The sequence below is a fragment of the Brassica rapa genome, chromosome A06 (genome assembly GCF_000309985.2).
Source record: "Brassica rapa cultivar Chiifu-401-42 chromosome A06, CAAS_Brap_v3.01, whole genome shotgun sequence".
Taxonomy (NCBI): Eukaryota; Viridiplantae; Streptophyta; class Magnoliopsida; order Brassicales; family Brassicaceae; genus Brassica; species Brassica rapa.
In genome coordinates, this window is record NC_024800.2 from 25,627,146 (window position 1) to 25,642,214 (window position 15,069).

General features: G+C 34.5%; 2 protein-coding genes and 1 long non-coding RNA gene across 3 annotated transcripts; 2 read left to right on the forward strand and 1 right to left on the reverse strand.

Moving 5' to 3' along the window:
- The first annotated feature begins 3,896 nt into the window (after nucleotides 1-3,896).
- LOC117125969 lies at nucleotides 3,897-6,930 on the forward strand. Its single transcript, XR_004448431.1, has 3 exons — nucleotides 3,897-5,018; nucleotides 5,358-5,521; nucleotides 5,599-6,930. It is a non-coding gene; the product is annotated as an uncharacterized LOC117125969 (long non-coding RNA).
- Nucleotides 6,931-8,210: 1,280 nt separating this feature from the next.
- On the forward strand, nucleotides 8,211-11,156 carry LOC103875330 (F-box protein SKIP14). The gene is made up of 3 exons (XM_009153846.3): nucleotides 8,211-9,755; nucleotides 9,838-10,869; nucleotides 10,990-11,156. The coding sequence occupies exons 1-2, from the start codon at nucleotides 8,928-8,930 to the stop codon at nucleotides 10,303-10,305; spliced, it is 1,296 nt and encodes a 431-aa protein (XP_009152094.2). The 5' UTR covers nucleotides 8,211-8,927; the 3' UTR covers nucleotides 10,306-10,869; nucleotides 10,990-11,156.
- A 236-nt stretch (nucleotides 11,157-11,392) lies between these two features.
- On the reverse strand, nucleotides 11,393-12,942 carry LOC103875420 (mitotic spindle checkpoint protein MAD2). Its single transcript, XM_033273578.1, is given in 6 exon segments — nucleotides 11,393-11,743; nucleotides 11,814-11,919; nucleotides 11,921-11,933; nucleotides 11,976-12,081; nucleotides 12,154-12,228; nucleotides 12,910-12,942. Coding segments are annotated over 6 exon segments (387 nt in total). The 3' UTR covers nucleotides 11,393-11,689.
- Nucleotides 12,943-15,069: the final 2,127 nt, after the last annotated feature.

The window sequence follows — 15,069 nt, forward strand, 5'->3', positions numbered from 1 at the left end:
TAACATATGTCATAATACTTAAACTTAACATATCAATTGGCTTGATTTAAAATTTTGGATACGAAATCAATAATTATTTTAAGTATTTTTGGTGATTTGAGTATACTTTAACTATTTCAGATATTTACTTTTGACTATCTATATATATTTTCAAGTATTTAAACCAATTTAAAAGTATCATTTTTGATGTTTTATATACGTTAAATCTAAAAATAATTAATATATATAAGTATATAAATCTATTTTTAGATAAATTCGGATAACTAAATACTTCGGTTCGGATCAGATTCAGTTCTCTAAATAACAAAATTTTGAATAATTAGAATATTTAATCAATTTATGTTTGGGTTTGGTACTATATCTTTGGATCGGTATCGGTTATGTTCCTCGGATTCATTTTTCCAAATCCTAATAATTACATGAAAAACAAATATCAACATATTTTTCAAAATATACACCCGCGCGCCTGCGCAGGTTAAAATCTAGTCTTTATTACTTAACAAGACACCCATCTTTAATAGATTCTAAAATATTACTTTGATTTTGTTCTTAAGTCCCACACTTCATGAACCAAAATGTTCCAAAACGTAAGAAAAGTTTATCACACACAATAGATTTCAAGCCTTAATATTAACATTAGATAGATACACGAAAGAAAAGATATGCACTATGTGTTTTACCTTATCAGGTTTTTTCACTCATTGATTCTCTAATGCAATGTTAGTGATATATATATGCATTATGTTAATGTACCATATAAACCAGTAACTCAATATATTATTTGTGATACTTGTTATATGTTGTACAACTATATCAGTTCTCGAGCTAACATTCATTGCTGTCAATATATTATTTGTGATACTTGTTATATGTTGTACATATGATAGAATGTACGTTTTCAGTGTGATTTTTGTTTTAATCAATTTGTCTGAAACAGTATAGATAATAATAAACCATTGTAAACAAAACAAAAGTTAATGGTATATAGTTTTTTTTTTTTTTTTGTCAAACTAGTAGTTTCTCATTAAACCGAAATTAAAGTCTGGTACTAACAGAATCAAGCATCTGCTTTGCTAAACCATCTTCAAAAGAGAGAGAGACGGTTGCAGTACCGAAGAGAAAAGAAAACAAAAGCATTAGATAGAAGAGTGATGTCGGAAGCAATTCCGTGAATCTCCGAGAAGCAGGCTCCATTGACTATAGCTGCCACTAGGTTTTTGGAATCCGACTCGAAATTTACTCGATTGAGACCCAGAGACAATGCATGTTCCATCGCCTCCCTCAACGCTAGTCCCTCCGCCACAAGGGACGAGTTCACGTATGAGATAAGTTTACTGTGAGATGTGATCATCCCTCCATTGTTGGTGTAGAAGCTCCACGCTGTGCCCGCTGCCAGGATTCCAGGTTTCCAGGCGCCGTCGGACCTACAAAAAATCCCCTCACCCAGAGGTCGTGATTGCACGATCGGATTGGGTAAATGGGTCCTCTGTTTATCATGGGCGTTCTGCCATTCTCTACTTCCTGTGATTGCTTTGATCAACGTTTCCTCAATGGTGACGAAACGCTCTTGAAAGATTCTTTGATTTCTTGCGTTCCATATAGCCCATAGAATCCATGGTCCAAGTTGGGTGATTGAGATTCCAGATGGTGGTAGGGGAAGCTGTCGGAATACTAGAGTAAGACCTGCGTCTACATTTTCCGCCGAGAAGGTGTCGAAAGTTCCTGCGAATGGCGCCATCTCCCAGACCTGTCGCGCAAACTGGCAATGGAAGAAGAGGTGGAGTATAGTTTCCTCAGCATCACAGAAAGTGCACTTTGCAGATGGGGAGATTGACAGGATCTGGAGTCTTCTGTTGACAGGGAGAGCTCCGTGTTTCATCTTCCAGAGGAAAAGCTTTAGCTTTGGGGGTATGGTAAGCATCCATACGTTCTTTAGCCATTGGTGATCCATCACAATAGTCATTGGAGCTTCATTGCGCTTTGCTTCCAGTGCTGCATAGTAGCCTGTTTTTGTGCTGTACTCTCCTGATGTCTTTTTCACCCAGATTTGTTTGTCTGGTCCCCCTTTTTTGCTAGGTTTGATACTCAAGATTTTGTCTTTCAGGTGTGGGAGCAAAGCTTGGACCTTCCCAGCGTCCCAATCTCTTTCGTTTGGAAGGAAAAGCTCTGCGACTTTGATGAACTCTGAGTCTTTAGTTGGTGGGCCAATAGGGCCTTCGCAGGAGGAGGTTGAGAGCCACGAGTCCTGCCACACATTTATCGACTCTCCATCACCAATGGCCCAACCCATGTGCTCGCGTAAAAGGTTTCTGCCTATCAGGATACCCCTCCAACCGTGGGAGCAAGAGCTTGGGGCTGTGGCTTGTAGGAGTTCTATGGACTTGTTTTTATAGATGGGTCTGACTTAGGCCCGAGATGATCCAAGTCCAACAAGACCTTTTGAGAAGCATGCATTGCGTGAGTGTCTTCGAAAAGCATTTTTAGTTTCAAATTTTTTAATGTAATTCGGTTACATAATTATTTTAAATGAACCATTTAAAAATAATTTTCATTAGAATATCTTACGAAGCTCTTGTGGTTCTCAGTTCTCGGGGTTTCTTAATTATTTTCTTTTACAACTGAAATATTAAATGAAAATTCAGCTACGGAAATGCTCTAATCAACCAATATATATAGATAAATCTTCTTAGTGTGAACAGAACATCCTTTAACAAACAAAGAAATCAGTAGTATATTTCAACATCAATATCGAATTGGCTGTTCCATTAATATTGATTTGAAGTATGACTCTTTTATTGTTTACATTTTTGTCTAACTTATAATTTATTGTTAGAGACTAATTGATAACTGTCCAAGAAATTAACTATATATTGGCCTAACTAATATCTTTTAAAAACTAATGGTTCTGCTTAGCCTATGTTCATCGATTATTATTATTCTCAATTCCAGAATATGTCACAAAGAGGGGAAGAATCTGGGACGTTCATCATTTTGTATTATTGTATATTAAGGTTCCAAGTTTTTCTTCGCCTAAGAAGCATTCTAAAACGCAGTCTACATCGAACTTTACTTTACGTGTTGTTAAAACAAACGCGTATATTTGGCAAACATTCCTTTTTGAACTTTCCATAGTTTCTTCTTGATAAGCATGATTTATAAATAGTTAGTAACCATTAATCAAGAACACATCCCGTTTTATCTGATATTTGTTTGCTTAGATGCAACATTTTAAATCAGCCCTTGTGCAAATTGATTGATACTTATCTACATAATTAATAATATAAGCTTCATTAGCAATTGTTGAGGGTTTTTTCACTTCTGTAATTTCTCTACAACATCAAATCTCTTCTAATTATGATGTATATAGTTTTTTTAAAGAAACTTAGAGATTGGTATTTTTCTTTATTCACTGTAAAGAGGAAAAACATATTATAATTATGAAAAGTTATTAATAATTTGTTGATTTTAAAATCTATAGCCAAAATCTTACCGCACGAAAATTGTTAACCACATCCTAAGGATTTATTGCATAAAAATTTACAATAAACCTTAACTAATCAATGCTCGTAGTTTTTATTGGCATATATATCATGCTCATATAATTATTTGTACTGCTATATTTGTTTAGATTCTGTTGTTATGAATCTGTATGGTTCTAAAAGCAAAAACCTTATTTATTTCACTTTCTATGAGCAAATTTACCCAACAACACATGTCTCAAAAATGAATGTGTCTAGCGATAAATGGATCAGCAAGTGGTAACCATTTATTCAATAAACATAAATAGCAAGTGGTAGAAAAGGCGCAGGAGCGATCACATTCAGATGACCAGGAGGAAACGAATAGTTTTGCATAGTTCGATATGTCAAGTGGATGCATTTTGGACAACCAAACAGTCTATTTTTGGAGGTGGTTTCGTTGTGGAGCTAGAAGGCGGATCTACGATCTCTGATTCCTTCGATGGAAATCAACTCCTCACTCCCTTACTTGTGGAGGTAAATTTGCTATTCTAGACTATGCGAACCTCTCTCCATATCAAACATGATATTGTGCATTTTGAGTCGGATTATCTTCAAATAGTAAAGTTGATCGAAGAAAAATATTTTTGACCATCTGTAATTTTAAAATGAGAAGAATTTTTTTTTCATATTCTTTTTTTATTTACGTTATTTTCTCTATCTTTTATTCCTAGTGAATTTAATGTTAGAACAGATTTTTTTGCGAAAAAAACTAATACGAAAAACTACTGAATTCTCCTAGGTAAACAATTTGGTTCTTTTGGGATTAGCTCTCCAGCTTAACCTTTTTAAACCGGTTTAATAAAATATGGTGTTTGCAGTAGAAAAAAAAACAATTAGCAAGTGGTAACCATTTATTTACACACGATATTACCATATCTTTATATATAAAAGAGAGTTTGATCTCTCCTGGTGAAGCCACCTCAGCATCCAGGTCACAAATTCGTGCTCTGTCGTGCTGACACGTGTCGCCTTTCCTCTCAACGCAGCGTTTCATTAATGTATGGTATCATGGGCTTTCCGTTTATTGTATGTTATTGGTCTTGGAATCGTGCAAACATCCGGCCTGGAAAGTGAAAATAGAAACTCTCTCCCCCTAACCCTAATACAGCTTAAACTAACCCACGAAGATCGTCTCTCATCTTCATGCGGCCGCGGTGACGTTTGCGCTTACTGTAACAGACTTCTTTATGGATTCCTCTTTAATCCTGTTGATTTATTCTCCCATGATGTGTCTTCGATGCGTTGATTAGGTCTGAAAGGCGGTGTGTGTTCAGCATAAATATGTGAGCAATCCTCATCTTGGACTCATCTTTTCTTTCAATTCTCTGAAAGTATCTCAAGTTAAGCGAGGCGGCGAGGGTCGACACACTCCTCATGTACGCCAAGGGTTGACATCGCCATTAACGATCGTCTAACTCTTCGACCCACTCCAACCACGATTCACAATTCAATGCGTTGTTCCTTTCTACAAGGCGGTAGATCTCCAGCTATAAGAAGGTCAGCTTTCATCCCGTGAACATCATTATCATCCGCACATTTAGAAAGCTTGAGTTTAATTGATTTTGGTTTCGTTTCTTGATTTGTTTTTTTAATGTATTTATGATTTGGGTATCGTTTATTGATTAAGAAACCTTGAGTTTTGATGATCTTGATTTCGTTTTATGTTTTTTCGGTTTGTTTTCGTTTATTAATTTAGAAAGCTCGAGTTGACAGAAAAAAAATTAGAAAGCTTTATTTTAGACGCTTTGGTTTCGTTTATTTATTTTGTTTTTGTTTGTTACTGTAAGATTTTTTTGGTTTCGTTTATTGCTTCTTGAGTCCATATACCGTGTGCAGATATGTGTTGTTGATGAGACCGACTGACGAAGCTGTTTTGATTACCAGTATCCAGTTTCAAAGGTCTCGGTTACACTAGAACAAGAAGTTCTCACAACGCTTACACAAATACATCGATTTGTGAGAATAATCTTACGTCCCAAGTTTTTTAAAACTATAAACTGGTAAGCTCTTATACAATTCCCCAAGGTTGTTCTTAAGTCTGTTAATTTTGATTGCTTAAATTAAATTCTTTGCGCAGATTCTTCCAATGGCGTTCCCACGAGAACAAGCCAAGAATGACTCTGTTAGTTAAATACTTGGCAAGTTTCTATCGAATTTTCTTATTCATTTTTTGTTTAATTTGTGGGTTGTTTTAAATTCAAATTTCTTACTTCATTTCGATTGCGTAGATTGTAAATTAAAAAACAAGCAAGATAGGATACTCGGGGAGGTCAGAAATGAGAAAGTTGAGCAATGATGAAGAGATGGATGAGATTGGGATTGAGGTTTCAGGGTTGAATTATGAGTCTGATGAGTTGAACAAGAGCAGTAAGACTACTAAGAGTGTTCAAAATGGAGGAGGTAATGTAAGAATAGAATGCCTGCTAAGAATCCGATGGCTGAGAAGAGGAGGAGGTGGGTGATAGGCTTTACATGCTTAGATCAGTTGGCCCCAAGATCAGCAAAATAAACAATTACTTCTCTCTGATCTCCTCAAGGGCTTCGTCTTCATCATTTATTTATCGCCGTTAGAGTTCGATAGATTATGTGTTGTGTTTGTTGCGATGGAATTTCATTAACAACCACATACATTATGCATTAAACCTCAGACTTCGGTTCGTGTCAATTTCAAAGATACCACATGCAGCTGTTTATTAGCTTTCCAAAAAATGTTATTCACATACCCATCAATAGTGTCCAAAATAGTAGATTCAGTGATCCATTTCAGTTACGCAACTTGATATACAACAAACTCACTCAGTTGACAAAAAAATAACAAACACTCACGTGGATAGCTCACCGAACCTCCCGTACTGCATAGATTAAGTTTGGCTGATTTTCCACAGTAATTTGACGCCCAAAATAACAAGTCCCACATCATAAAGGATATCAATTGATAAATCAAAACTAATCCCTTTCTAGAATTGGAGACTTGGAGGCATGCTTAAATTATTGATCCAGAATACAAAACCAAATACACAAACACCATAAGATGCTACCTTAGATAACTAGATATTGATAGTAAAACAGAGGCACCCTCACATAAGGTACGAAAATAGTAACCCACCTTAATCTACAAAGTTAGTTATATTAAAGAAATATGGCAAGGCTGAATCGAATGGATATACAAAAAAAAAAGATGACAAAAAAATAGCCATATAAATTTGCAAAACCTTCAACATTGTATATGTAAATAAAAAGATTAGTCTTTTTAATATATATATATATATATAATTTAACCAACAAATAATATTTGGTGAAAATTTAGTCAACAAATAATATTTTTTTGAAGATACATAATATAACCCAATACATAAATATAAGAGTACATAGAAAATTTCAACAATATATAAAAATTACAAAAAAGAAACCAAAACCACAACCCGGTCCATACCCAGACCGGGATAAACCAATTCCAAAGCTTAAAATGAAGGACAAGTAAGCTTTTCTACACCAAAAAAAAAAAAATTACCGAAACCAATTGCCACAATATGTTTAATATGTGTGAGAAGGTTGGCAGATGAGCTATGTTACCTTTGGTTGAGCGTGTTCATATTTCACTTCCGTTGACAACTCAGTCGATGGTCTCATAAATACATGTGTGGATTTATTTTATTTTTATGTAACCACAAACTTCTTGATATACTATAGATTGTTTGAGGCTTCATACAAAGAGATTGTGATTGAATATAACTCAGTTCTCTCTTCTCAACTCATGGTTCTGAGTATAAGTGATACCTTACAATCAATAAGTGATGAGACTGTCCCATAAATTTCACTTTGATAAAGTCTATGATTGTTTCTCTGCGTTTGTGTTTCAATGTTATATCTTTTATTTTATCTTTTCCAACTTCGTTGATCAGAGCAACGAATACACAACTATTAAATAGTTTTTGTAATTCCTACTAGATTTTCTGCCAGCTAAATATATTTTGTCAAATTGAATTATAAATAATATATATGTATATATTATTACATTCTCTGAATTATTTTTTTTTTTGTAATTTTGTGTTCTCTAAAAAATAGAGAATATGAAGGTTTTTGTAGTTCTTACTGTCTCAAACTGTCTAAGTTGATGAAAAAAAAGAGGTTATTGTCATTTTAATTCTAACAAAAAATATTTATTAAAAACAACAATATGATCTTAGAATTTTTTTTCTATTATTTGTTTGTCTATAATATCGCTTTCAATGTATAATAATTTTAAATGCTTCATACAAATAATATAAATTCCTATAAATAGTTTTTATTATAACTTCCCGCCCTACGGGCGGGCCAACCCTAGTCTCTTATATAAAAATGATGTTTTATGAAATATAGAGATCAAATGGCATCAAAACTTTATCACCATTAATAGGAAAAAAATCTTCATTTTTAGTTATTTTTAATTAAATATCATTAATTAAAAATAAAGAAACAGGCTCCGCAATAATTAAAAATGGTGATCGTTGTCTAATTAAATTCGCACTCCATATTAAACAGGTTTTGTAGTTATAATTTGCCGACAGATCAGCAATACTCCGCAAGAATGACAGAAAACTCTACGAAAGACACGTGTCCATCTTCCAAAAGACATTGACGATTTCACCGTTACCCTAATCTTATCTCTTTCCTTCCTTCCTCAAAAGAGAAAGAGATTATATAAATATATATTTATTTTTTTGGCTTCCTAAAATAAGAAAACAAAAAACAAAGAAGGGAGAATTTATCGCACAAGTTTCTCGTCCTTTCCATCGTTTTCTCTCTTGACTCGGTCGACCACACCAACCAACCAACCAACCCCAAACTCTCTCTCTCTCTTTCTTGAATCCAATTCGCTTTACCAACAAGAGGAAGGAACCTGCTCCTGCTGCTGCCTTGTTTCAAATCCAATCGGAAACTGCTTCAGAGATCTCGCTCATTTCGCGGCTGAGGGTTCGGCTTTGGCTTCTCCCGGTTCTTCCTGGGTCTGAGAGAAAAGGGTTTATTGGTTGTTTCATTTCGATCAACAAGTCTTCATCTTTTTTAATTTAGGTTTCGAATTTTCTGGAAAACCCTAAGTCTCTACACAGAAAAGAACAAAAAAAACAATTTATTGATTCTTTCATTCATTGATTCATGTGTGACCACCACCAATTCGTTGTTAATACGTCTCATCTTAGCGTTTTCAGTTTCGTTTCCTTTTAGGTTTCTTCTTAGGCTTCGTTCGTTTTACTTTCTAATCTCTAAACAAAAGGAAAGCTCAGAACTTTTGAGTGACTAGTATTTTTTTGTTGTCATCTCAAACCAAAAAAAAAAGAGAGCTTTTTTCGGATCTGATCTTGGGGTTTCACTGTACAAAAGGGATTCTTTTTTAGGTTAAGTGTATATATATATAGATTAGGAGATATGGCGTTGAATTTTTCACAGAGGAACTTTTCTCCCCATTTATCCGAGGAACCGATGAAGATAGCCAATGGGTATCTCGTTGAGGGAGTTTCCGAGAGGAAAGATGATGTTTTTTCCCATCCTTGGTGTTCAAGTATTGCTAAAGGTGATTCAGCAGCTTCTTCTGTTGATATACTTGATGTTCTGCCTTCTGATCCTTTTGGCATGGATATCAACAATACTTTCACTGCCATCACTGGATGGCTTGAGGATTTGGAGGTTGATTATGGGAGAGATGAGCGTGGGGTTGGTGATGGGAACCACCACCAGCAGCTCTTTGCTAGGTTGAGTTTCATTTGGAACAATGCAATGCGGTTTCAGGAGTTCCCGGAGAGTAATAATGTGTATGATAATGGGTGGGGGTCGTTGAATGGGTTTGGTGATGGATCTTGTCATGGTGCCTTCGTGTCTGCTGGTAGTGTGGATGAGGATGGGAGGAATGGTGGCGAAGTTGCAGAGAGCAGTGGTCGATGCACCGATGATGGAGGAGGGAACGCAAACGTTGTTCATCCGGCGTTTGGTTTTTGTCTTTATCACTTGGGGGTTAAGGATCTTCTTTCAGTTAGTATGGTTTGCAAGTCGCTGCATACGACTGTCTGTGATGACTCGCTGCTGTGGAGACATATCCACATTTCTCAGCCGTTGAATGAGAAGATCACTGATGAGGCTCTTCTGCAGTTAACCGAGCGTGCTCAGGGCACTATGCAGTGTTTGAGGCTCGTAGATTGCTCGAGAGTTACAGAAGATTGTCTCAAGCAGGTGTTGGAGCGCAACCCACAAGTAGTCAAGGTGAGCTTTCTATATAACTTCTTTACTGAAGAATGCATCTTTGAGATTTTATTTAAACGTAATATTGTTTTGTGGTTGGCAGCTTGGTGTGCCTGGATGCATAAGGATCACTATCGATGGTGTTTTGAGCATCTTGAGAGATCTGAAGTCTGCGGGAAAGCTTCAGGTGAAGCACTTGGAGATCGGTGGCCTCTTTGGAGTCACGAAAGATCACTATGATGAATTGTTTGGTTTGTTAAACATAGAAACTAATGTGGAGCAGTCCATACAGAAGCCACGTTTTTACCATAGAGGATACTCATATGTCTCCTGCGATGATAACGAGGGGATAGATATTGAGATGTGCCCAAAATGTGAGAACTCGAGGCTTGTGTATGACTGTCCAGCAGAAGATTGTAAAGGGAAGGAGGAATGTCGTGCTTGTTCTCTTTGCATACAGAGGTGTTTTCAGTGTGGTCGGTGCATCAATGATAGTGAGTATGAGGAAACCTTTTGTCTGGAGTTCTTGTGCGCTGATTGTTCCAAGCCGTCCTCTGAGTTACCTCTCTAGGTAGAAAATTCAGTCTGAGCCGTTCTTTTCATTCTGAAATTGAATGTCTCAGTTCTTCATGGGTAAGGTGTAGGTGCCATAGTATCCTGTACATATATTAGTATGGCTTTATTTGGGGTTTGGAGAAGTCAGAAAAAAAGGAAAAAAAAAAACGAATCATCGAATAGTTTTTGTGGGTGAAGACTACACAAGGAGTCTGTAATGGGTGTAATATGCATTGATGGAAATCCGCTTTTAGTTTGAGAAACAGATTATGAAGCTTAGGTGGTATCCTGCTGTCTTGACTGAGAGTTGCATGATGGGTTATTTGTTTTGAGAAAGTCAACGAGAAAAAGGAAAGGAAAGGAAAGACTGTGTAAAAGAGTAGTGTGTTTTGTAGCAGGCGGTGCGATCTGTCAGCTGCTTTGGTAGTTGAGTTTGGAGGGTAAAGAATATGAGTTTTTAGCGCATCTGAAGCCATCAAAGGAGACCATAATATTGGTAAAAGAATAGATGGAGATGTTTTGGTGGGAGTTAAGCATGGAGACTAGAGACTACATTAAACTCCACTCCATGTTGATCAAGGTAAAGTTGCATCTTGTGGCTCTTGCTTATGTTTCATATCTATTCATTACTGAATCCACTAACTGTTTTGCATCTGTTTCTTAACTAGTAAGACTGAATCCACGACTGTTTATGTTTCAGGTGTGCCACTTTGGTGAAATCTTGGAGATGGACTTTAACTATCTAGGAACTTCTTTATTGAAATAATTATATGTTATATCTTTTGTTGAATAATTGTCGTAAAATAAAGGTTTCCCTTGGCTTTAGACTTCCATTAAAAATAACAAAAAATAAAAGTTGTAACTTTTGAATTGTTTGCTGTGTATGCAACCCAATAAGCAAGATACCATGCACCAATGGTTTGCAAAAAGAAAAGACTATTTAAAAGAAGATCGTTGCATCTTTTATGAGTCTGGATTGTCTTATCATGTTTTCTTCTAGCTAATGGCAGGCCAACGCTAAATCTCGATCATGTTGAGCATAGTCTCCGTGTTCTGTTCCACCCATTTTTTGCCGGGAAACTAGCTGTGGGTTTCATATTATACAGCAGGCAGTGATGAGGAAAATAGTATCTTCTTTTTCTCGATCAGAGTCCCTGTATATATGTTTCCTTTGTACATTCCATCCTTTGATTGTTAATTTTCAGAAATTGGACTTTTAAAGAACTGAATCTAAGATAAACTTGGTTGGTAAGCAAAACAAAACAGAGTGAGAAAGCTGATATTTATTGGAAAAAAAAACATAAAGGAACAAAGGTACATGATGCCGACACATTTAAGAAAGAGCAAAACAGAAAACAACACAGATGTGAATAAAGGATTCACGCGAGTGTTACTACTCCTTATTCATCCCATTCGTCGTTCTTGTCTGAGACGAGCGTGTCCACTTTGTGAATCTGCAAAGGAAAATGTGGTCGAGAAACATTTTGTAAGTGAAAGTTAAAGGTTTCAGGTTTATTTCATAACCTTGGTATCAAAAGCGTGTAGCTTAACCATCTGAGGATTGGCAATTAACTTGGGGTCGCTTTCAACCCAGGTGAATGGAACAGCCACATCCGTGTCCGTATATACGTACATCAAACACACCTAAACCAAAAAAAAAATGATCACATTGGGTTTTCTACTTACAAGGTTCATCAAGACAAGGCAAGTAAGTAATGCCGGAAGCAACCTGTCGCATGATAACTTGGATCTCCCTCATTATCTCCTTTATCACTCTTCTCCCTCGACACCCTGAAAAATCAAGATTGACGTTGTGAAAACGAAATTCAAGAAGAGTGATCATGATTTCAAATTCAAGAACTGACCCTTTCTCAACAACTTCACTATCAGTCTCGATACGGAAGTTCCACCTCTCCAAGACTTCACCAATGGAGTTGCTCTTTTAAAGAATTGTCTCTCCGGTCATTTTTGAAATTATGGAAAACTTTTGAATCTCTTAGAGAAATCTAAAATTAGTGGGAATGTCTTTCATTGCCCACATTTTACATTGTAGTAATTAATTGATCTCATTTGGTTTTGTGTTTAAACATCAGTTAGAGTTTAATGAAAGGGAAGAGAAAGATTTGGAGTAAGCTTGTTATGTTTTTAAGAATCATCAAATAATGTGACTGGTTGGTATGTGTTTTGAGTTACAGTAGTAATAAGGAATCCTATGGTTTGTCCCCCATCTCTCAACAGCTTTGATGATGTCTCTTTCGAGTCGGGCTCCCGTCGTTCTATGGAGTTGCAGCTGAAATGATCATGCTTTTGACGGGGGTGAGTTCTTTAGCTACTTGAGATCTTCAAAGTTTTTTACTTTCTTTTGTTATTAATGTGTTTTATCAATGTATTTTGTTCTGACAAGTTAGTTCTCTCTGTAAACAAATGGGAGTCCTTTTCATGAAAAAAAGGCATGTAAACAGGAAGAGACTTTGGTATGTATTAACAAATATATTTCCTTGTCAACGGAACAAAAAAAAAACACATTTTTAAAATCTCCTAATGCTGAAGTAGAAACTTTTAAATTTATAATTTGGTCAATCCCTTTAATATTAAAGGAGGAGCATTATTAGAAATTAACCTTAAGCTCATGTGTTAATAACAAGAATGCCATTTCCTAAGTGGCAACATCATATTCACTCTCACCATCTCTAATTAATTATCCTCTTCTTATTAGACTTATTATATTTTTGCCATTATTCATTAATTGTAACTTAACATAATGTTTTATTCACATTTATATAACATGTTTGTTAGTGTGTATGCATTGTGATCTCTAACTTAGTTTACACTCGGTTTGTTTGATTGGTCCAAGCAAAACCAATGCATCATAACAAACCACAATTTTGTCTAATCGACATGACATTATTTATATTTTTTAAAATAATATTCTATAAGCAAAAAATCTATTTGACAGTTTTAATAATAATAAAAAATAATTTCTCCCGAAGAACAATTTACAAAAGTTAGCCAGTGGAATAAAAATAGTTTTCATTTAGAACGAAAAATGTGTTTTCTATGAAATTTGAATCATAAATTCTACTTTTACTTTAATATTAAAAAACCATATTTGTTAAGAAAATTTTATTTAAACTTATTATATAACGTTTAAGAGCGAAAATACGTTTTCTATGATACTAGAATCACACATATGGTTTTTTACTTTAATATTGAAAAAATCATATATGTTAAGAAGATTTTATTCAAATTAATATGTTTTGTTCAAAAGATTTTACTTAAACCATATTGAAAAAAAAACATATATGTTAAGAAGATTTTATTCAAATTAATATATTTTGCTCAGAAGATTTTATGTAAACTACACCATTAAATATGGTTTTCTATGATATTTGAATCACAAATTCTATTTTTACTTTAATATTAAAAAAATCATATATGTTAAGAAGATTTTATTCAAATTAATATATTTTGCTCAGATTTTATTTAAACTACACCATTAAATATGAAATACTCTGAAGAATACATCTTCAAAAATTATAAGTAGGACCCAATATATAATGTGTATGAATCGGAGCAAATTTTAAAGTTCATGTAGTTCTCATGGTCTAAGATTTTTTTTTATGCAGGTAATTCTAAGCTAACCACTGTACGTCGGATGTTTAAATTACGCTAGATACATTTTTCCTAAAATGATATAAAATACAATGCACTTCATGATAATGTCTTTTTCTCTTGAACCCTATAAAGAATGCCATCCAAACGCTCTGCAATTATAGCATTTATTCCCGCGCCCTGAACATTCCAAAAAATCGATTATACATTGTCAATTAGCATTACTTGAGTGCAAATGAATGATCTTCTTTTTTTTTTGAAACACAAGGAATTATCTTCATAATATTCAAAACTAGAAATGTTTTGAATTAAATATGACACAAATTCCTGTTTTAAACACACTCATTAATATAATTGATTTTGGTAATAGAAAATTACTGTCGATTTAGGAATGTTTTGAGCTAAATATAACACTAATTCCTATTTTAAACGTACTCATTAATATTATATGACTTTTAATGGAAAATTACAATCGAAACCGAATCATACATGCTTTTATTGATCGACATTGATTGAGTTTTAATTTATTTGCGTTGACCAATATATGTAATTGTTTCTTATAATAGACTAATAGTCCATCGAATCCAAAGTGAATTTGAATTACGAACATGATTATGGCAAGTGATGGACAATCAATATTAATTTTCAATACGCAATTAAAGATGGTGATTAGTTATCATTATTTACTCTAGCACCACGCCTTTTTGTATATATATATATACAAGGCTCTCTATCTACATTTTCTCACCATATTATCCTTTCCAATATATCTTTACGACAAACATTCTTGCAAGCAAGCACTCATGGCGGGCCTTCTCAGTACATCATCACCCTATTATTTTCTTATATTTTGTTTTTTTCATATTTTATTAGTCTATTGCTTATGTAACAAAATAAATACACAAGTTTAAAAAAAATCGAAACTTAATTTATATAGACATACACAATTTCGTGGAATCCTTTATCATATAAAATGTAATATTTCTTTCTATGATTTTTATTTTTTTCATAGCTATATATTTAAAGGGATAAACTATTTAAGTCTCTTTAACTCCGCGCAAGGCGCGGGTTATCACCTAGTTTCCATTTAAATATAATGATTAGGTATTAACGAATGTTGGAGTCAACCATACAATCCCACAAACACCAAAGGTTGCCGTGACACGCA

Excerpts from the sequence above, each read along its gene's own strand:
- LOC103875330 (XM_009153846.3), top strand. The coding sequence starts at position 8,928 with ATGGCGTTGAATTTTTCACAGAGGAACTTTTCTCCCCATTTATCCGAG. Across the intron at positions 9,756-9,837 it reads GCAACCCACAAGTAGTCAAG|CTTGGTGTGCCTGGATGCAT; the intron begins GTGAGCTTTCTA and ends TGTGGTTGGCAG.